At 43.5% G+C, this 24,235-nt stretch overlaps 1 protein-coding gene across 2 annotated transcripts in view; it reads left to right on the forward strand.

Annotated features, from left to right (window-relative positions):
* DUSP16 (dual specificity phosphatase 16) overlaps positions 1-24,235 on the forward strand; it is a 331,362-nt gene that overhangs the window by 237,438 nt on the left and 69,689 nt on the right. For both annotated transcript variants that reach the window (XM_086952924.1, XM_086952925.1), the window contains exon 4: positions 4,710-4,873. In XM_086952924.1, coding sequence (XP_086809050.1) covers positions 4,710-4,873 — 164 coding nt within the window. The remainder of the gene's footprint in view (positions 1-4,709; positions 4,874-24,235) is intronic.

Raw genomic sequence — 24,235 nt, forward strand, 5'->3', positions numbered from 1 at the left:
GATCCCTGATAGATTAAGTTGCGGAGATTTCGAATCGCTCTGCATTGAAGGGATATCATTAGATGTTATAGAAGGAGTGCTACTATATAGCAATAATCCCGATGGTGTTGCTCCATTTGGAGTTTTACTGGGTTCAGGCTGTTTCAGGAAATTCTCGTCCATATAGCGACCACAAAGTTCGAGATCGATACTGGACGGAATAGAAAGATCTTTTGTATTCATTTCCTCATTTTCTGTGTCTTTAAGAATATTAGGCTGAAGGACTTTCGAATTTGCTTTCGAAGGGTCAGGATTAGCTCCTTTGGATGACCATAATGAGGGGATTGCATCAGTATTTGGAAACGGAATCGACAAGTTTTTATCCGCAGTTAGCTCAGGTTTGATATCCTTCACTACTTCAAACTGCGGTTCCACCGTTGTTAACAAGTCATCATCAGTGATTATTGGAGCTTCTGTAGATTTGTTTGCTGGTTTTTCCCATATTTTCAGCAACTGCATCTGTCCCTTGAGTTGTACACTATTTTCATATTTATTCCTTAAGGGATTAGATCTAGTTTTTATACAGGACCTCCCACCTAGGACTCTTCCGGAGCGTAGTTTCTTTGCTGTCATATTGTGGAGACAGACGGCCAATCAACAGAGATACAGATTTACACGCCTTCAAACACTAATAGGACTGTTTTGTTCAAAAATGAAAATAACAGGGCCCAGCCCAGCCTACCTCAGCCACTGAGGACCACAGAGGACCCGCCCTTTTCCCGGGCTTAGCCCGGCGTCGCCCCCGCGCGTCCCACGATGCGCGGACTTCCAGCGCAATTAAAGCCAAGTGAGGGGGGCGTGGCGGGGAGATGCTCCAGGCCCAGATGGCTTGTGGGCAATGGTGTTTCTTTGAGTCTCTATCCGCCTTCAACCCCACAATCACGAGTATTTCCCGCGGAGCGGGAAACGCGAGCAGTTGGTCACCAGCGCTGCCAAAAAGCGCTTTCAGGGTGACGGCGCTTGTAGTGGATTAAGAGCGTTTCACCACAAACCGTGTTCACGGCAGCAACCAACACAGCAGCAACAGGATTGTTCTCAGAGATTACCAGAGTGTTCAAGTGTATTGGTGACACACCCAAACAAATGGTGAGGATAGAAGATGTGCACTACTATAATCCTTATTTGGCTCTCTTAGGATAGATGTTTTATTGTTTTGACAACTGTAATTGTGTACATGTTTGTAATTTTACAACAGTATACCTAATGACTGGCTTGTTGAAAAGGTTATTCCCAGCACAGTAGGTCTGAGATGGATATGGTGGCAAGCCAATAATAAAGGCTATATCCCTGATTGTTTGTTATTAAAGGAGAGGAAACCTTTGAGTGCTGATGCAAAGTAACCACATAGCAATGCAGCCAGAGCTAACTTAGCCGAGTCGATCTAGATAGCGTTAGTAGTAGAATGCCACATTCTAGCTGGTAACATGCCTGGAATTCTGTTTGTTGGTATGAATGACATCTAAAATAACCCCGTCCATGTGATGCACATGGAAATTCCACATAGGCGTATCAGGTATTCCGTTTTTGGGCACTTATGAAATTTAATCTTGTATGATCTTTCTGCTTATGATAAAATCAGAAGAGTAAAACAGAGTTTTCTGTTGACGCGATAGAGAAAATTGGAAATGGGTTGCAAAATCAGTTTGAACCAAGCAAGTGAAGTATGTAGTCTTCAGTGGAAAATGCTAGCTAGAACTGGACACTTGAGTGGACCCCACGCCTCGTAACTAATAGCAGCCCAGAGACGCCCTGCTCCCTTTCCCAAGGGCATGCGTGGGACCTGAGAGCAGCCAGGTTCAGCGGCCAGACTTTGCAGTCAGCAGCCCTACGGAATCTGATACCAGGCCATTGCAGCTGCTACTCCCTGTGCACGACCCTTCCTGAGTCGGCGGTGGGGAACAGCAGAAAGGTCTGGTTGGAGTGTTGTGTAGTTTCTATAAACCTATATAGGATCTGCACGTTTAGACAACCTACACTGTACCCATACACTGATTCTAGGCACCCCCACTGGGTATGTTAGACTGTATACCAGCTAGCTCACAGTGCCACTAGAAACCCCTCTTACCAAGGAGAGAATAATTCTTTGCAACTATCAAACATAACAACTCTGTCCCATCAGGGATCGTGGAAACAGTGCTATACTTTTCGCTCAGTCTCACATGCTCATTTGTTTTAGAGAAATAAACAGAATAAACGCTGGGAATGTTTTTTCCAATGAGTATTTATTGAACCAGCGTCATTCTAGAGTAAAGTAGGTGTGCTGAAACCACCATTAGACAGAAACAGATATAAATGATTAGAAGCACCAACAGAGTAAAAGGATGTTAGATTTCTACCATCGTGATAAAACAACAAATACAGGCAAGTATATAAAATACATGACAGTAATAAAAGCGTACTCCTAAAATGCGACCCTAACAAGATGTATCTAAGTGTACCTAGCAGGTATGTAGGTGTAAAGCTGAGAATCCCTCTAGGATAAAATCCACCCCATTACCTGAAGTGAGAGACTGTGGGACCCCGTCTTAGTCATGACATGGACACCCAGTGAGGGATGTCAGACCACTGCGACCTAGAGTGCCTGCGTGCAGGAACCTCAACGTCTCGCATCGGTATGGAAGCCCTTTTCTCCTCTGGCTTACCCCAGCAAGATATGGTGTTTATATACCCAAAGTGGTATCCTCAGGGGTTCTACCTTGCTGTGTCACGTTGGACCTAGGATGACTGCAGGAATTACCCTTATACATAGTTATTATGCAAGCGATGAGATGGTAGTTCTACTGAGTTTCCTATAATCCTCATGCATAATGGATGAGGCTAGTTTCCAGGGAAAACCCTAAGCAGTACCGTAACTGGGTAAAAGGTCAGTCCCAAGAACAGTTATGTAGTGTAATGGTAGGGGCGAATATATGTGAGAGGTTAGGTGACTACCTGAGCCTATATTGGGGTACCTATATGAAACATAACCCATCTTCGTTCAGTTGTGTTTCTGGACCTTGAATCAGTACTGTGTTTCTGATTAATTGTTCATTTATTGTAGCAAGCTTTTGGGTAGTATATTTAATTCAGCAGTACTTTAAAATTTTCTGAAGTCAATGTGTTTACCAACAGCTGTTTACTAGTTTTCCAGATTTCCCTTGGATTCTAATGTTTTAGAGAACACAACTGCTTGATTTTCTTTACAGCTCTGAGTTGTTTTCAGTCTGGCCAAGTGGCATGAGGGCTTAGCTGAATTTAAAGACGAGTATACTTTTTCTAACCTGAAGTAATCACAGATGCCGGGAATACGCTATCATAAAACTGTACAGATGCCCAGTCAATTCTATTGTTTGAGCGACTACTATCTTGCTGACAGTCAGGCAAGAGGTGCACACACAAACGGTAGCAGGGCACACTTCCTCAGCCTTCTGGAAAAGATCCCCACCATTCGTGTTTTGAAAAATATAGTACAATTCTCAGGAGCCGGTCACCTCATGAGGTCGGCCTTTGAAGTGGAGCAGTACCCTTGAGTCCAGCCTTTTATGTGTTATCCACAGACTTTGTTTTTGGGACGCGGGTTGCAAACAAGTCTTTGAAGAAGAATTGATGGGCACACTGGATTGTCCTTTGAGGATGGATGGGGATACCTTGGAGCTGAGCTTGTAAGTTTTATAGATTACTTATGCGTATAACATTTATACACAGTGAATACATTGTTTTGTCTTTTTCCCATTCTTCCCCTGCACCTTATGAACGGTACAGGTTTGTAAACTGAGCCTGCAGTTTTTAGGTCGGGCCTGGGCAGCACATGCGCTGCTGCAAGGCATGCAGTAGTAGAGTATGGCTTTGAAGCCCCGCCCATGTTTGTCATTAGCTTGTGTCAGTGTCCTTCGTAAATGCCTGCTTCTGATTAGTTTATAGGCTTGATAGTCCCTTCTTAGTACCACCTTGTTTTCATTTGTAACCTCCAACAGGACTGGCCCTTTTACTTCGGTTGTTACACGATACGTCTTCTTAAGTCTCTAAGCACTATTTTCTTTAATGAGCCTCTCTTACTGCAGGAGGGTCTCTCATGCACAGTTGTGACCACCTCTGCTCCTACGTGCTTTCTTTACTTGCCGCAGGCTGAATGGTCTCTCGTGCACAGTTGTGACTACCTCTGCTCATACCGGCTTTCTTTACTTGCCGCAGGCTGATTGGTTCCCGGCCGATTCATTTGCCAGTGCTACATCTTTGCTGCACACGCTTCATGGACGTGGGACGCTGCGCTTCAAGCGCAGCTAGTAAAATTTAATCAACTCTGTCTCACCGCCTGCAATGCAATAGGTCTCGCATTTGCGAGAGTTTAGCCTATTGGCATTGTAAATGACCATGCCTTTTATTTATATTTTAAAAACTAAAACATAAATAAAAGGCATGGTCATTTACAATGCCAACAGCTCAAACTTGCATAAATGCGAGACATTATTGCATTGCAAATGCTTGTTTTTAAGTGAATGGAGTCTAATGATGTAGCTGGCTAATGTAAGGCTCTTGCCTTATTGGTGTCATCGCTTTCTGTTGACCGAAGGATTTTGATCATTATCTTAATATTATTTACCATTGTAAATTATTGTACATTGGAAGGTCTCGATAGTTCCATTCCGATGCAGTTCAGTAAATTATTACACATTTTTCTTCTACCCTAACAGGTGGATTTACCGAATTTGCTAGCTGTTTCCCTGGTCTCTGCGAAGGGAAAGCTGCGGTTGTCCCAAGCTGCATTTCTCAGCCTTGCCTACCTGTTTCAAACATCGGTCCAACCCGGATATTGCCGCACCTGTACTTGGGCTGCCAAAGGGATGTGCTCAATCGTGTGAGTATCTCGCACTATTGCTATTCTTGCTTATCTTTTGTAGTTTTTCACTTGGGATGCCTGATACACCTTAATATAAACATGAACATTCGATGTGGTGTAGGGATGGTTTTCTGTCTTTCATAAAGTATAGGTGAGATGATATGTATATGGTCGATGTACTGCAGTCCTTCCCAGTTAGGAAAGACAATGATCCTACAATAAGCAAATGATGTGCACAGCACTTTAAATGACTATAGTAACTTTATTTGTTCCTTTATACTGCAAATAATCAAGGCTGATGACAGCACAGTACCACACTTCACATCAAAATCCTGTTATAAAATTAAAATTTGCTACTATGCCCAGATTACTCTTCTGCTTAACGTTACTTGGACGCCATGACACACACTGGAAACCTCCCAAGACTTCGTTTTGAGAATGGAAACCATTTAAACGAGAATCTCGAGGTTTGCAGACTGCATTGCCTGCCTTCTCGGTTTATTCTTCCGACCTATTACTGAAGACCAAAGATAGACAGTTTGGGCTTTTATTTAGTCAACAGAGGCATTTTTGTTACTGCATGCAAGGGTTTTGGCCAAAAAACACGATCCTTGCATACCCACACAATGCTCAGATGCCTGATAAGACTGTATATAACTAATAAATTGAGATTGCTTACACAGTAAGGGATTCCTTAGAAAACCCTGACAGACCCTGGACAGCTTCTTAAATTTCAAATACCTGTGTGAGTTAGTGGACCTGATGCTCTTGTGGGCAACCTTGTCAGCAAAGTTTCCTCATTCTATGCGTGGCCAGAAAACAAAGTCTTTGGCGCAGTTTTATTTATTGACTCCACTCAGCCTTCTAAGGTATTCCGAATTTTGTTATTTTTATGGTTGCAGGAGATGTTGGTTGAAGTAGTTTAGGTGTGAAGACCTACTCCAAACATGATGTGGTGTGCGTATTAGTGCACAAGCTTGGAATGCTGCAGAGTGTGCTGAGTAGTCCGTTTCTTGTATTTTTAATGATGGGACTGAGTTCCAAAGTTTGCTTGTCTGACTGGAGAAAGAGGTTCCACAAGTTAGAATCTTTTTAAATGGCGGTGCAGTCAGTAAAGGGACCAGCATTGAGTGCATCAGTGCATTGTCCAAACACTTCACATGATGTGATATGGCGTCAGTGCACATACACTTTCTCCAACCTGGCATTCCTGAGAAGGGAGCACACAGTGCAGAAAGAAATGGAAGAGTGAGTAGCAATGTAGCGCCCTTTAATTTTCACAAACCTGCCATCATTCCTACATGGATGAAGTTACCCTTCAGTCATCTGAAATAACCCCATTTTCTTCAAACCTGTTTTTGAAATCTTACATGAAACACAGAAGAGCAATGTTTACAGATCATATCCCATCATAAACATTTGTATATACTCTAGACCGCTTATAAACCTAATTATTAAATCAAATAAAACACAGTATCCCGTTAAACGTTTCAGGCAAGAATCCTCTATCTCTAAGCCATTAGGGAAGATGGACATGAAGTCAGCATGAAGAAAAGGGAGTATTCTGCATGATCCACAATCCTTTCTTCACCACCTTTGAGGTGGCTGATTTAGTGGATGAAGGTAAATCATTCACAGCTTGTGGAAGGCTGATGCAATGCTCTGACATAGAACTGCAAGTAAACATGATGGAAGGTTAGCTGCCCCGCATATTGTATGAATGGTATGTTCGTATTACTTAATTACCTGCACAGTGATTCTTCTGAAGGCAGGAATTCTGGCAGAAATATAATTACAAGAAATGTACAGAACCTATAGTCTATTTGGGGCTATATCGACATAATCTGAAAAGTGGGTTTAGTTAGGAGAAGCCTCAAGCTACATAATGTATGCAAATCACAGCTCAAACGTACATCAACTGCAAATCACTGTTTTCCTAAATTGCTATCTTAGTGTCTAAAAGGTATTTGAGATGGAAGGTAATTTCAGAGTAGCTGACACAAATTTTCACAAGCTGAACATGCTTTGCAACCTGTATGCAACAACAAAAAAGGAATCTGCATCATTTGCCATAGTTTATCTTAAAGTTTGTTGTCTTGTGTGAATTACAAAAAGAATAAACTCATCTCTATTGAAATTTTCAACTGCTAACCATAATGAAGCAAGTATTGCTATTTGCCTGATCACAAATTTGTGCTAAAATGTAGTATCTGAGATACAGTAGCCCAGGAAATTTACGGCTGCAAGTAAGCCTGGTAATTACTTGTGGAAACTAATCAGTATTTAGTTTGTTCATAGTTGAACGAGGAATTAAAAAAACGAAAAGGCTTTCTTACTGTGCCATTTCCACTTCTCTGTTTTTTCATACTTCTCAGGCCTTCTATTATTTCAGGTTGCGCCTGTTTTTCCTGAGAGTTGAAAAACTGAAAGCTTGTGCACCATAGATATTTTTGTAGGCAATCCTTTCTCAGCGCAGACAATATGGCCCTGGGCTCTTTTCGCACTTATGCTGGGATGAACTACCTGACTTATCATCTGGCAGACCTTGTACACCCAACTCTATTTTACATCTGTATGTCACTTATATTTGGTTTGAAGAGATGGTAATAATTGCACATTTTAAATGTTATTGGGATGTCTGTGTTGAGGTGTGTGCCTACTCAGTCTATCTGTGAATTCACCCCTTTTTCAATTGGCCACCGAACTTGTCACAATTCAGTGTAAAACTGTAACTTCGACACTTTTAGAAAATCCTACATCTTTAAGTGAAGGCTTGATTTGATTTTGGCCTGTCACTATGATCGGAAAGTCTTCGGCCATTTAGGAGTGTACCATTAAATGATATCGTTTGATATAAGTTGACCTTGGTATGCCAACAATGGATCCCAAATCCCGTACGTGGATTTTGAGTCTTGTCCCATTGAATAACCTAGAGCTCATAGAAAGCATTCAGGTGCTTTTCATAGATTCCTTTCAGACCAGTGGAAACCATTTTATTTTAGGTCTGTAATTAGCTGGGATCTTGTTAAAGCTGCTACTCGTTGATATCCGAGATATCACTTCATGTTGGAAAAATTATCCATGTGAATCCAGAATACTTTTGTAGAAGAGCAGAACTAATGACTCAGATGGCCAGTTGTTACTCTTACAACATGCAATGTTTACAGCTCAAAGACCGTAACCTACAAGGAGAATAAATTGTAAAACCTGCTGCGACATCATGCAGTCTTTCCATTTTGCATTTCCAGTAATCTTAAAGATTTATCTTTTGCAGCTATAAATAAAAAATAAATATTCAAAGCTTATTCAGAGTAAAGGTTCTGGACTCTATGGACTCCATGCTGACTTTTATCGGATGCTTGGAAAATGTCTCTCCTGCCACTTAATATTGTCTCAATGTAAACAGTAAAATGGACCCCTACTTCCTCAGAGATGCAACCGCTTTCCCCCTATAAAATGGAAAAAATGATATATTACAAAAATCTTACTGTCTCCAATTCTTACAAATATTATATATTGAGATGATTGATTGGGATTTGTTGGTTCTGTCAGGATTTAGGTCATCACTTTTTTATGTTAAAAATACTAATATTACACATATAATATTGTAGTTTTTCTGGTATCAAGAAGCCATCAATTTGTCATATTATTGCTGAGGGTAGTCTTGTACCCAAAAACATTTTATCTAATGGTATAATGATTTTTCTGCTGTTTAATGCACCAAATCAGTTTTATTGATCCTTCCACATGTGCCCTGGACCTAATTTCCAAATGCAGTTTGGATGGCCATTCTGCATCGAGCAGTGTAATTAGTGTCTCACAGCCATTGTGAATCCAATCTTTTAGCATTTATTTTCAACACTTGTAAAGCTCACTGTCACCTAACAGGCATCCTGGCGTTAACATATGTGTGCCCAGCTGAGCTCATACTTGGGGGTCTCATCGGAGTAGCAAAATTATGCACTGAGGAAGAAGATCCTCCAGTTGTCTCAACTCAGATGGAAGATTGTTTCATAGTCGGGCAGCATAGGTACTAAAGGCTCTAGCTCCTGATTTTTTTTAAAAATCTAGGCACCTTCACCATTCTAGCTGAAGAGGATCGAAGGCTCCAACGAGGAACATTCCAGGTGAATTCATTCTGCATTGGATTAGGTCCAAATCCATGCAGGGCCTTAAACTATGCAGAGAGATTTAAACTGACTCTTTGCAGTATAGGGAGCCAGTGCAGCTCTAACAGGGCCATAGAGACCGATGAATGCCTTGGCCTTCTCAAGGCTAGCTTAGCCGCTGTGGTTTGAATCCTCTGGAGCCTCTCTATCAGATACCTCGGGGACTCCAGCAGCAAGGCATTACAGTAGAATTCTGTCACTTCCACATGTAAACCTCTCTCTGGTGTAATTCAGTGGTCATAGAAAGAGATTAGAGGGAGCTTCTGTGCTGTTGTTGAGGGAACCTAACACGTAACATTATTATATGAATGCTCTTTGAACCATTGATTGCTCTTATTAAGATGCAGGAGTCACTGTTTAATTTAATTTACTTTACATCAGCATGTGCTAATGAATACTAACTCTTTTTGTGGATTACTTCGAATCAGGGACGTTTTTTTTTTTTTTTAAACCATTGAATACTTTAATTTAGTTTGAGACAAATCATGCGGAAATAACCATCACATAAGTTAAACAAGCATTTGCATTGCAATATGTCTTGCATTAGCTAACGTTTGAGCGATTGGTGTTGCATATGTTAATGTTTGTTAGTTTTTTAGGTTCTTGTCTAAAAATATTTACCAGTTGCGTAAGTAATAACATAGAAGGCTTGAAGCAATGAAAGGGTGCAGTACAACAGGCTGTTAGTAGGTGTCCCTGTGGAGTTTTAAAGCCACCTCTATTAGCCTTATAAGGTACTGCACCCTTAATACAATTATAAAGAAAAAAATTACATTAAGGCTGCAGTAACTTAAGTGGCTGATAGCAGTGTCATTACAACTCCACAGGGCTACTGACGGACACTGTTAAATAGTACTGGCTCCAACTGATGTAGAGGTCACGCAGGGACTTTGTAAAAAGGTTAACGGCAAAACAAGGGTCGTGGTAAACATGAAGACCAAAAAATTGCTGGATACAAAAAAAGTTAATGAATGCTATTTCAAAGAGGTGTTTCCTAACCATAAAGGAGCAATATCCTGAAAAGCAGTAGTAAAGCATGAGACCGTTTGGAGAAAGTGAACAGAAAGCAGGCCAGATATGTTTGGCTTGCTTTCATTATGTGCTTATGAAACAGAAAAAAGGGTTAAAAAGGCAAAATGAGAGAAAGGGTCCGACTGACTAATGGGTGAATAAAACACAGGATGGGCAGACGCAAGGGCAATGAACAGAGAGAAGATTAAAAGAGGAATAGCAATAAGAAAAAAATGTGCGAGGAAAAAGTAAGGTACAGGGTGTATAGAGGCCACCAACCCCAGAGGTATAACGGAGGTTAAAGTCAGGGCTAACCTTACTCTCAAAAGTGGTAGCTTGGCGAGCAGTAAAGCAGTACCAGAGGACAGTGTAAAGCATTTTTTGTACACGCTCAGTCAGAAAAAGGTTTCACACACCCGAGGACTGAACTCCAGGCCAATTGTTTTTATATCAAACCATACAGTTGTTTTATTTTTTAGAACCAACAGGTATCAACATATACTTTCTCAGTTACGAGTGATCTCAGGTAGTGTTTTGCAGGACAGAAATAGCTTTGTAAACACAACAGGTACAGGGGTTGCAATAGGCAACACAGTTCTAAACACAATCTAACATTGAGCTCAATGGGTTGTTCTACAAACAATGCAGTTGATTACTTTGTAAATTACTTTGGTAATCCCAGGCCTGGATCCTAGATTCAGTCCTGGGGTCTAAGCTGAAAACAGTTTAGTAAAAACGATTTGGTTATTGCGATGATTTTTAAGGAATAAAAAGGTATTCTAAAAGTTCACACTTAGAAACTTTTCAGTGATAATCGAACAATGTTAACCAATGGGATAAAATTCAGGTTGCAGGTAAAGTACGTTCTTGTTACTTTTGTAATCCAGTACTGGGCTCCTAAGTCCAGCACTGGGATCTCGACTTACTACAGTTGAGTAATTACGTTTCAGTAATAGGTGCGAATTTTAAAGAATATTTCAAGATTTCAAAAGTAGACAGGAGAAATTTCATAGAAAAGCAGACAATGGATTCCTATGGAGAAAATACAGGTTAATGGTAAACCCGGTTCGGATAGCTTTTGTGGTTCAATACTGGGCTACAAGGTACAGTACTGGCTTCTCTCCTGATCACAGGTGAGTACTTCGGAATTCGGTATTCGGCTGATTTTATAGGAATATTTTAGAGCTCCAAAACTACACAGTTAGAAGATTTTTCGAGTCAAACCAGTCAACGTTATCCCTATGGCAGGAAGGTGAGTTATCGGTTTCCAGGTGAGGACTCGACCAGTGAAGTTGAGGTTCTGGGCATAGACTCAGGGGTCCCCCAGGGTCAGGTAGGTACAGTTGGTACGCCCTCAGCGGCACATGTTACCCAATGGAGGGGAGGGGGCCTTCGGTTGATGGCTGCAAGCAAGCAGGCCACACGGCTGTGGGAGCGGAGATCCTGGTCACTTACTCCGGGCAAGTGGGGAAATAGAGTAGGGTAGTAGTTGCACTTCCAGCGGCACTCTGGCGGCCGGGTGCAAGGTGCTTTTGAGCCGTCTGGCGCCCAATGTTATTCAATGGAAAAGGTAAAAAGGGAGCAAAGGCTGCAGACTCGGGGACGGAGATTCTTCAGGTGCGACCATCACTTCAAGAGGTAAGTTGGGATCTTGGAGGAAAGGTAGGTACCCCAAAGGAAGGCACAGGGGGCTGCAGGGAGCCAGGTGCAGGGGTGTCTTTTGGTGTCGGGAATCTTACCCTCGGTTGGGGGGGGGGAGAAGATATCTGGTTCTGAGGCTGCCGGCGTCGTCTGGTTAGTTGAGGAGGGTCACTGTGCATTGGACTTCGGATGCCAGTTGCCGGGTGGACGTCCTCGTGGTCTTGGTTCACTCTGGCACGGGCTGGGTTCGGTGGGTGCAGAGTGGGCTGGATTTGCGGTTCCGGGCTGGCACCGGGGTGTTGCTGTTGGAGCAGAGCCTCTGCTCATGGGAGTCCCAGTCTCTAAGATGGTCAAGGCAGGCAGGTCTTCCGGGGTTCGAGGTTTTTGCCCGCAGGAGACGCCGGGGGTAAGCAGGAGCAGGTTCAAGGATCAACAGGCCGGTAGGGCTGGGGCCAAGTCAGTTGTCGTCGTCCTTTTGTTGGCAGCTGCACGGCAGGTTGTCCTTCTTGTTCTTCTTGTTTTTCAAAACAGGATCTGGGGAAGGAAGGTTCAGGGAGCCCCTAAATACCTAATTTAGGGGCGTTACAGGTAGGGCAAGGGCAGGGAACAATAGGTCCCTGTCCTGGGGTGGAAACACCCCTTAGCCTGCTCCTCTCCGGTGGGAGGGCGCATAGGGGCGGGAACCTAGCTGTGATTGGGCAGGGCTCCCCATCTTCAAGATCGCCGGAGCCCAGGGTCGTGCTTCACCTCGCCTCTCCCACCTGAGGGGTGGGGTTGGCACAGGCTGGCACACCCCCCTTCCTGACGTAGGGTTTCCCGCTAGTCTTCCCGACAGAGTGGGGTCAGAACTGGTGGGGGCCAGTTACTGGGTACAGCAAATGGTCTGGAGAAGCTCACAGAGGTGGCATGTCTTTGAAGCTTCCTCCTGCCTATCCTGGGGGAGGAGACCTAGCACCTTGCCCAGAATGTGCATTGTTCCAGGCCCAGGAGAGCGGGCGACTCTCCACCCAGGGGTCCAGCAACATGTCTGCTGGGTGGCAGCCTAGGCAGCATCTCAGTGGAGACTTGGATTGTAGGTTAGGTTTTCAGGGGCATCTCTAAGATTCCATCTGGTGCATTTTACATTAAACCTCACACTGGCATCAGTGTGGCTTTAATGTGCTGAGTTGTTTGATACCAAACTTCAGTCTTCAGTGAAGCCATCATGGTGCTGTGGAGTTCGTAATGACGACCTCCCTGCACCATATACTCTTAAATGGCAGCACTGCACTTACAGTGCCCAGGAATAGCCCTGGGTACTGTAAGGGCACAGGACTCATGCACCTGTACCCACACCACTGGCATAGGGCACCCAGTTAGAGGGGTGACTGATGTATGCCAGGGCAGTGGGGTTGTGGGCATGGCACACAGGGCTGTGTGCCATATCGACTCTCTGTTTAGTTCTGTACTTAGATACTCAGCCTGCAAAGGCAGTGTGTGGGTGTCAGGGTACAGGGCCCCTAAGGGTGGCACAATAAGTGCTGCAGCCCTTAGGGGTCTTCTCTGGTCACCATGCCCCGAGTACCTAGGGTACCAATTACTGGGGGCTGATAGGTGGCCAGAGATGCCAATTGGGTTTTGTTTCAACACCACTGTAGGGAAGGAACACAGGCCCTGGGTACTTGGTTGGCAGGAGCCTACGGCACACTCAGTCAAAGCCCATCAGCAGTTCAGCAAAAAGTGGGGGCATACCAATGCAAGAAAGATGGCACTTTCTCACAGGAGGGAGGCATCTAGAGAAGGCGGGCAGAGTTAGAAGCTGAAGGAAAGTGGCGGCTATATTAACTTGATGGGAACGTTCAGCTGAAGCGCGCTGGCGCACCGAAGGCACGCCTAAGGCAAGCCCGTCTGCTCCTGCCCGCGCCTGTTCCGCGACCAGCGCCAGCCATGCTGCCGGCGACACCGCCGGCACACAAATATACTGGGCTAGATCCGAACGTATGAATCTAAGGGATGCAGGTTGAAAGACCCTGTCACTCTGTAGACTCGATGGTTCTCACTCAGCCCATTTTGTTTGTGCAGGATGCTCATTTTCATTTAATCCAGGTCCCAGCAGGGCATTCACTTACTCCCCCTCTGCCGCCTTTCCGGTAGATGATCGCACCTCCCCAGTATCCAGGCATGTCTGCTTAACTGCAGATCACTACCCCGTCATGCGGCTCTCTCACTACTCAGGCTTGGGACTTCATGTTTCTGATAGAAACAAGGATTAAAGACTCCTCTAATCCAGACCTCATTCTGGCTATTCCCCTTGAATATCGGTATGTTGGGATCAATCGTCCTAGTTCCAGGGTGGGGGTGGAATTGCAGTGATTTTACGCTCAGACTGGAAAATTTGCTCAAGGAAGCTTTCTAATATTGATCCTTTTGAAGCCATGTATTTTAGTATTTCTGATGATTCACTTTCTATTTTAGCAGGGATTCTCTTATATCGACCTCCCGGTACCCCTCCTCAACCCCTTATGGATTTTTTTACTTTGGCCGCTGACCTATCGCTCAAACACCCCCACTTCACCATTTTAGGGGATTTCAGCCTTCACATGGATAACACCTCCTGTACTAAAGCTAGTTTGCTTTTGGATACCATGAATGGCCTTTACCTGACACAGCAGCAGGTTAGTGGCCCCACGCATATGGCTGGTCATGCGTTGGATTTATTGTTCACAAACTATCCTAATTTGGAAACCTTCTCCCCCTTCCCCTCACTTGGACAGATCATTTCCTTATTCCTATATCAGTCTTGCCTCCCCCCGCGCACTGTTATTCTAGTTAAAGCCAGGGCCTCTGTTAGGAAGTGGTGTAAAATCACCTGTGCCTCAATGGCCCCTGCTCTTGCACATGGTCCGAGGCAGTCAGGAGGGGATTTAGACTCTGACGTCTCAAAGTTGAATGGCTGGCTCTCCTCTGCCTTAGATGCCGTTGCCCCTCTACGACCGATAAATTCTTCTAAATCCAAACCCTCGGCCACTTGGTTCTCTTCTACCCTGCGCTCTGAGAAGAGCCTCTGCAAAAAACTTGAGAGATCCTGGAGGCTCTCTTATGATCCTGAGGCAAAAGCTATTTATAGAGCTGCCATTAGGAATTTCCACAAATTAAAACGGTCCGAAATGAAAGAATTTTTTATTCGAAAAATCCGCTCCGACAACAATTCTTTCAAAATACTTTTTAACATAGTCAAAGAATTTTCTAAACCAGTCGTACTCTCCAGTCCGATTGCCCCCAGCCAAGTACTTGCAACACCCCTGGTGCCTAATTTCTCTCATGACAAAATATTAGATATTTTCTCGCAGTTAAAGCGTTCCGGGGATTTCCCTGCTCCAGTCTTAAGGGCAACCAAGAAGGAGGTTTTTAGCTCCTTTTAGGCAGTCCCCGCGGAGACTTTTGCTCAACTAATGCGGACATGTAAATCAGGCTCCCCTCTTGACTCCTGTCCGGCTCAAGTGTTTAACACTCTTGCTCCTCTCGTCTTGCCCCCACTGAACCTGATATGGAACACTTCCTTACAAATGGGATACTACCCCGTGTCCTGAAAATAGGCCTTGCTTATCCTCATCAATAAACCTGAAGCCGATCCCTCGGTATTCAGCATCTATAGACCCATCTCCCTCCTGCCTAAACCAGCCAAAATCCTGGAGAAAGTTGTGCAGCAACAGCTCTCAAACTATATTGAGTCCCACCAACTTCTCCACGACTCGCAATCCGGATTCAGAGCCGGCTACAGTACCGAATCTGCACTTCTGGAACTCTCAGAGACCATTCGTGGATCCGTGGACGCAGGCGAGACAGCAATGTTATTGCTGCTCGACCTGTCCGCGGCATTCGACACGGTCTCCCATGATATATTGATCGGGAGACTGTATGATATCGGAATTCGGGGCACCCCTCTGGCATGGATCAGATCTTTTTAAAGGACCGGACCCAACAGGTTTTCCTCCAACAATTTATTTCGGAGAGGAAACCGCTTAGTTGTGGGGTACCACCGGGCTCTGCCCTGAGCCCGCTGTTGTTCAATGTTTGTCTCACCTTTGGCCGCAGTTGCGGATTCTTGTGGGGTGAGAGTGATCTCCTACGCTGATGACACACAACTTATGTTCTCATTTCGAGATTACTCTGATGCCAGTTTTCTGAACTTTTGCCGCTGTCTCTGTGACATCGCAGCCTGGATGTCACGCAATACCCTTAAGCTTAACTCAGATAAAACTTAGGTGCTGTTTTTTAACCATAACCCCACTCCCCCCTTCCTCCATACTTTGGTGGCCTCCTGTATTGATTCCCCCTCCTGTTCCGGTAGCTTCGGCCAGGAATCTGGGATTCATAACGAGCTAACCTGCAAAACTCTAATATAAGGTCACTCTTGGCTATTTTTTGGCAAATTCCGCATGATCTTGAAAAATTTTCCCATTTTTTTCCATGGATGCCAGACGTACCATCACACACGCCCTTATTACTTCTCATCTGGATTACGCAAACAGCCTGTATGCCGGAGCCCCAGCCTATCAGATTAAACAGCTACAGTTAGTGCAGAATGCGGCTGCAAGATTGATTTATAACATCTCATATTGCCACTCAATCTCACTGCACCTAAAATAATTAAACTAGTTGCCCGTAACTAGCCGCATTCGTTTTAAATCCTTAGTATTGGCATACAGAGCTTTGCGGGGTTCAGGGTCCGGCTTACCATAGAGCTAGACTCAAACATGCTAAGGCTTCCCGCTCTCTGAGATCCAACCATCTTCTTCTCATACGTACTCCCCGGTTCCGCCGTGCACAAATAGGGAGAAGAGCGTTCGCAGTCATCACAGCCCAAGCTTGGAACAACTTGCCACTATCTCTCCATTTGACAGAATCTGAATGCATTTTTTGACGCAATTTAAAAACCTGGTTGTTCACCTTCCTTTAGTTGCTGAGTGTCTTGGATGAGTCTATTATGCTGCTCGCAGCGCCGCGACACCCCCGTTGGGGTAGCTGTGTGCTTTATAGGATTCTAAATAAATTAATTTCAGATTTAAAGTGCCCTTGCTTCATGATGTAAACGTGGACTGCGCTGTCTAGTCAACCAATCCCTGATAGTGTGTTAATCTAAGTGACCCAACGCTTGAGTTTACATGATAAATCCTATTTGTTGTTCACTGTTCACTCTCTGGCTTGCGTTTGAGTCTTTCTTTTACTGTATCAGAGAACTTTGTAAGTCGGCAGTTTAACTGAGTTTCAGCAGGGTTGAAGCATAGCTTTACTGCCTGTCTACTGGTCCTGCTCTTTTTAGGTCTCGCGACCTATCAATGCGCGCAAGCGCATTGAGCGGAGCGAGAATTCATGTCTTGGAAATCCTCGGCAAACCAAGGGCTTTGTTCCTGCGGTTTTCTTTAAGTTCATGTGAATCACGTGACCAAACAAGCACGCGCATTCACGGCCGCACAGCACATCAAAGGGCTTCGCCCAGCGTGCGCTCTGCGGCTTCTCCTCCCCTAATTATTCATGGCAGGCCGGCCGTACTTTCAGTTTCCCGGCCTCTCCTCCCCTAATTATTCATGGCCGGCCAAAGGCCGGGCGTTCTTTCAGTTTCCCGGCCTCTCCTCCCCTAATTATTCATGGCCGGCTGCAGGCCGGCCGTACTTTCAGTTTCCCCGTGTTGTTCTCTCCCTTGTTGACTTGGCAAACAATAGTCAAATCGTTTGATTTGAAATACTTTTAGAACAATATTTCTTGTTAATTAATAAAGAACAACCTATTTCTTTCCGGCGCAGCTGAACTGCTAATGATTTCCTGGTAATAGTGCCACAACGATGCTGATAGCAGCGAGTAAATGTGCATCTCCCAGCGCGCGCTTGATCCCGTCTCGAGTCGGCCGGCCGTACTTTCAGTTTCCCGGCCTCTCCACCCCTAATTATTCATGGCCGGCCGCAGGCCGGCCGTACTTTCAGTTTCCCCGTGTTGTTCTCTCTCTTGTTGACTTGGCAAACAATAGTCAAATCGTTTGATTTGAAATACTTTTAGAACACTATTTCTTGTTAATTAATTAAGAACAACCTATTTCTTTCCGGCGCATCTGAACTGCTAATGATTTCCTGGTAACAGCGCCACAACGATGCTGATAGCAGCGAGTAAATGTGCATCTCCCAGCGCGTGCTCGATCCAGTCTTGAGTCTGCAGACGGGCTCGTGCCTTGCGTCATGACTTCCTGCTGCTATCCACCCGAAGAGGAAAGAGAGAGAGTGAGAGAGCTTCTATGCAAAAGGATAGAGTTATTGGGAAGCCTGTCGTAGATGCTTCTATGCTTCTATAGGTCATTTGCAAAGAGAGAAGATACGTGGGTCACAGGGTAGCAGATCGTGTGCAAGATGACCTGGTCATCAGGACCTGTGCAGCAGGAGGTCACATGCGATCATGTGTAGACTTAGCATGTCACTTCAGTCAGAGAAGTGAGAAATTTTGTGAAAAAGATACAGGGCCATGTGCAAGCTGAGGTCATTGCCTGTGCAACAGGCCATAAGCAGACGCCTGTCGCCATGGACATGTGCAGAAGACTGGCTGAAATAGATCTTACCAGAACCTCCAAGTGCAGTGAGAGAGCAGGCGCTAGACAAGGTACATGTGGTCACTGGGATCCTGCTCAACAAGAAGCAAAGTGCCAGAAGAGCAGGCCTCTAGGAACTGTGCACAAAGAGACCTTTTCCAAAGGGAGAATTTCACTATGACCAAGTGTAAACAGAGCAAGTCACCATGGCCTTATATAGCAGGAAACTGTAAAATATATCACCAAGACCCTGCCCAACACGAAAAAGAGCAACAGGCCTCAGTCATATGCAGCAAACTATCAGGTTCCAGAGAAGCATGTCATCGTGGTTGCATTAGGAAACAAGCACTGGCGTTGCCAATAGGTCTCGCAGTAGGAAAGTTGGAGCTATTGGTTTTGTAAATGACAAAGCCCTTTATGTTTTTAAAATGAAAACAAAAATAAAAAGCATTGTTATTTGCAATTGTAATAGCTCCAACTTTCCTACTGCGAGACCTATTGGCAACGCCAGTTCTTGTTGATTATTGGGCGGAGTAAAGTGCATCTTATGTCTTCAAGGCTAGGGAAGATACAGATGACATGCACAAGGACCTCATTTCCTATTCCACAGAGGTGGCAAGTCTGCTCTCCTTGTCTCCTTTTCCAAGGCGGCAGGTGTGGGAGGATTGGTAAAATGCCAAGTCGAAACCTTAGGAATTTTTCTTTTAACTTCTTTTCTTCAGTAAAGGTTGCAGATCATTTTTGTTTAAGCCTATACATTTAATTGTTCTGATTTTCACATTTCACCTAATAAAGGAAAAGGGGGGCAGGCTTGTCATGTCAAAATACGTGCCAACTTATGAAGGAAAATGAGGGTTTAGCTAAAATGGACAAGCCTTCTCTCCACTAATCGATAATTCAATAACCTTCTCTCTGAGACATGACTGGTCCTTCGATTTTCTGATATCAGATAATTTGTATGGCTTTTTTTAAAAAACATATTTTTATTTGTTTATTGCAAACACAGCACAGAGCTCTGCACACCAGAGTCCTCTGTTGGATTATACCGTACAGTATCACAGAAGCAACTGACTTTCATAGGTTTAATCCAGGAAAGAAATAAGAATGCATAGCTCAATACAACCAAACCCCCCCCCCTCCCGGCCCCCCAAAGTCGTACAATGTCCGCACAGTCTTTGCCATAGCCTCGATGTATAGCAAAAAATCTTCGGCACAATAACCCACACCTCCCCTTCCCCCCCCCCTACCCTGCATCCCCACATCACCGCGTGCATTCAGACTTACCCTAGTGGACGAGCCTCCACAGCCACTGGTGGCTCCAACCACACCCCCGGTAATCTGCCCATCTTTTCCATATCCTGAAGTGCTTGCTTGGGCAGTCCCTGGCCACAAAAATAGTCTGTTCCAAAGTTGTATGGCTTTTAATGTGATCACAATTATTAAGTCATTGGCTGTACGCATCAAATAATGTATCTAAATAGGCTCATGCAAATATGGTGGAGACGTCAAGTATGTTGACAAGGGTGTAAGCTGGTGTCTTTTTAGTGCCTTGAAATGTACAGAGTTCTCATAAATGATGAACAAGGAAGTAATTCAAGTGAGACGAGAAAGAAATACTAAAGAAATTAAAGTAGCTGTTGGCATGCAGAGCAGTGATGTAAAGCAACACTCTAAATTAAAGTTGTGAAGGCAGTGAGTACAGTTGAGGAGGATGGAATGGAGGGAGGCAAGGCAGCGAGTAATTTCTCAAATAGGGTGGTGCTTTGTTCACTGAGGTTTCTATTTTTCCAGTTATAATTCTAGCTTTTTCCATAATGGCCTAGACTTTCAAGGAATTAAAAACGGTTTCATCAGGACTGCAGTGAAAACAGACATATGCCCACCAAGTGTGTACAGAAAAGTGATCGGCCCTTTTCCAATCATAAAAGATAGTTTTTGTGCCTAAGGTGCACAGTCCGGAATACATCAGGAAGATCTAATCCTCATATCGAAAGCATAGCATAGATGCACAGGACAGCTGTGGTAGGGTCTAGCCATATGGATGTGTTCCATAGCCTCTCCACAGTTGATTGGATGCTATCCCATAGAGGGTGAATATATTTGCACTGACATGACATGTGTGAGAGTCATCTTGTATCTCCCTGCAATTAAATAGTTGTTCTGTCTTCAGTACACTCAGTGAATTGACCATTATCTGTATTGTGCCACGATGAGGGTTATTTCTGTTGTACAGGTGAACTTCAAAATCAACTTGCAATGAGTAGTGTAGGGAGAATCGTTTCAGGGTTTCTCACCAGACATTCCCCTTGTCCAATGTGTTGACGTCAATGCAGAATTAAGTTATTCTTAGTAATGTATTTTGAACCAAGTATGTATCAGTTTTGGGAGGTCAGGTGAGGGTAGTCGACCTAGTTAAGAGATCAGCAGTTTAAGCTTTAAAAACTTTTTAGAAGTCATAGTTGTGAAGATTAGATTTTGTGGGAAGGTTAGGGAAACAGAAAGGGGATTTGTGGAAACCTAGGTATCTCACCAGAACAATACCCTTAATGCCCAGTGGTCCCAAAAGATTGATTTGCCATTCATCTTCAGGTCACGATTGTGTCTTAATGACATGTAAACTGAATTAAATATTCGGTTAGTGAGCTTTTTGTCAAAATGAAACCAATAATGCTTACATTGTGTGTGTGTGTGTGGGTGTGGGTGTGGGTGTGTGTGTGTGTGTGTGTGTGTAACTATGGATTTAGAATGAAGTGGTTTTAATGTATTTGGTAATGAGTATGGAGATTAGTGGGAGGGAATATTTATATGTAATCACTGTGGGGAATAGAAAGAGACAGTTTAGAACCAGTGTATACTCTGACCAGGAAGGAAGGCTGCCTGATAAAAATGTTCGCTAAATTAACAGTTAAATAGCTTGTCTTACTTTGCCTAGAGAAATGTTTACTTACTTCACTTTCCAAAGAACGTTGGTAATAAGTATATTTTTTAGGAATCGGAAAGTCTTCTGGGCGTCATTTATATTGTAAAGTTAACCAAATTGACCATCATATTTATAGGTTAAAATTTGCCCCACCACGTTATAAAATTCACAGACCATGATTAAAACATGATTATAATTGTTTAAATTTTAGCTGCAGTTCGTAGAGCATTGCAAAACAGCACACCCAGGCTCCTAATCAGTAGCCATAAGTCAATAATTAAGGAAGAAAAAATACAAAAGGTCCTGAGAAAAAATACCACTTTCTTGTCAGTCTTATGTAGTATCCTGATACTTCAAAGTACAATCTCATAGATTTCAAGAGAGCTACAATGACCGCATTGGCTTTTGAGCTAAAGGCCAGGACTACATAAGATGCAGGCTTATAATTTAGTGACAAGAAATTGCTCCTTTCAATCATAGGACTCTCTAGTTGTTTGAGTAGATGAAACTCACTTATTTTATGTAGAGGGGTATTGTGATGATTTTAATTAATCAAGCAATAAACATTAAACTGACTGACATAGGACTCTCTCTAGGGGCAGCTCAGAGAGGTTCAATAGCTAAATGAAAGACAATGGTTAATAAGGGGCATCCCCAAGGAATATCTTGTCTTAACAAAACATTTTCTGATAGAAGTCCTTGCAGTTACATGCTAACTATTTGTGTCACATGAAGTACAAGAGCCATACAAATGAAGGTGCAATTAAGCTCATATTAGTGTACTGCTGATCTCAGAAAATACCTTGTCAAAAACCTACTCTGAATCCAGCGCCAGCGTGACAGATGGCAAGTTCTTTATCTTTGTTCTGTCAATCATGTGACTATATAGACAAGCCGTGTCACTTGCCAGTCTACCTTTTAAGAACTAGCCTGGTTAGGATGAATTAGGGAAAGGAGATTAGGCTGCATTGTGGAGAAGTGTGGCTCAATGGTTAGAGCGGCAGACCCTGATGCAGAGGTCTGGCCCGGGACCAGGGATCAATTTCCGCCTCGGCGGGTTTTGGGCTCAATTTCCTCGGACCTGATAATTCTCACCTCAGTGCCTATTCTAATCATGGGTCCCACTCTGCAACTCTGGACAATAGCTTGCTTAATCTCCACAATGGCCCCAACAGCGCTGGGATGCCTGGCTTCACCTTGTGGATGCCCAGGAGTGGACATTTCACAGGGAAAAGCCAGGAAGGGTTCCACAGCGGTATGCGTTACAGCGCAGTAACACCCCAGTTGGGGTATTAGTGCGATGTACAAGTACAAATTACATTTACATTTACATTGTAGTCACCAGGACTGTGGGATTCATTTTCCACCCTAAATGTTAAATCCTATTAGTGAGATGGGTAAGTAGTTTTGAGCTACTTGTGAGATTTCCTCTCCATTAAGGGCAGCAAATTTTAAGACAATGTCCTTTCTTTTGAGGTGGTTGGTCTATAATACCCCCCTCAGACAACACAAATGGTTTCCTGAACTTCCAAATGAATATTTTAGATGTAACCGTGTGGGGGCAGGCGATTGGACGCACATATTTTTTACATGTCCCAAATTGTCATTTTTGGGAAGAGGTGTTTTGGTTTATTTGTGATTGTATGTCTAGGATCATCTTACCTTCATCACCACTTGCCCTTTTTGGCTTTTCCCATATAACTAGCCAGCTGCCAAAATATAGGCCATATTTAATCTTTGCTGCTATTGCAGTAGCCAGATCTCTGGTGTTGCAAAACAGCAGATCTCAGAAGGTGTCTACAGTGGGACAACGGCTCTCCAAGTTGGCCCGGACCTACCAATTTGAAGAAGCATATGCAACAAAGGGTAGAAGCGTTTCATAGATTTAAGTTAACTTGGGAGGGCTATGCACGGTTTGCATGTGCAGTAGAGAATGTGTAAGGTATAAAAGTGACATGAGACTTTCTTTTTTTGCAAAATGTTTTCTTCCATTGCCGTGCTTTTTAGAATATTAGCTAAATTGTATGTGAATCAACTTATTATCCACCAAAATATGAATTTGGATATTAGGGAAGTTATGACGGTTTTTTAGAATGCTGGTTGTATTATATGTAAATCTATTATTGTCTACTGAAATATGAATTTGGGTATTATGAATGTGTGTTATACCATTTTAATGTGTCTACTTTGCCTGCTATCCACGATCAATAAAAAAAAAAAATTCTTTCCTTTGGTAATAACAATTGTTGCATCATCTGCAGTACCATAGACTTCACCACTGTTAGCAAAGTGTCTGAAAAGTGATATAATTATTGCAAGAGCTTAAGCTTTACAAGTTTTAAAGAGAGGTAAAGCCATCTGATCCTAAGGACCTATTTTTAGGGAACGAATGGCTCTTGTTACTTCCTTCTCATTGTGTGTATTGAGGTTTGCCCTATCAATTTCAGTAGCTTCTGGAGATTTCAGAAAATAAGAACACCTCACAGTATACATGAGTCATGGTCGAGTCAGAAGTGCACAAGTAAGCATAGTATTATTCATAAGATTCTGTGTGTTCTTACCTTTAGTGTTTGAAACACCATGTTCAACTTTTACCCAGGCGAAATTTCTTTTATTCTATCTGTATTTCAGTTAGACCACTGGCATTTTGTCCAATCTGTTTTTCTGACCTATAGTTCTTGCTCTCTGTATTAATATATATATATTTTTTTTACAAAACACATTGATCAAGTAAATATAATGTTAAAACATGACATTAGTTGGGTAACTGTCATATTTCCACATTTTGCAGAGCATAGTGTTGAGTATAACCCTTTGCCTTCCCTTGTGATCTCTTGATCTTTAGGCTTATATCGTCTTGAGCGGGTTCCGCCTCCCTGCTTATTCTTCTGCCGTATCGCCCTGCTCAGCCTGTGCTGTCTGAGGCGCCACTGTATACTTGGTGTCTATGTATTTCCTGCTCGCCCTCAGCCTCTCCTGTCTCCTTCCCCGGTAAATATGCCTGATGTGGGCTCCAGTCATTTTTAGGGCGACTAAGTGGTGGTTAATAATTCACAGTATAGATCTGATGTCTGCATGTCTTTCCT

Source organism: Lissotriton vulgaris, chromosome 1_2 (assembly GCF_964263255.1).
Source record: "Lissotriton vulgaris chromosome 1_2, aLisVul1.2, whole genome shotgun sequence".
Lineage (NCBI taxonomy): Eukaryota > Metazoa > Chordata > Amphibia > Caudata > Salamandridae > Lissotriton > Lissotriton vulgaris.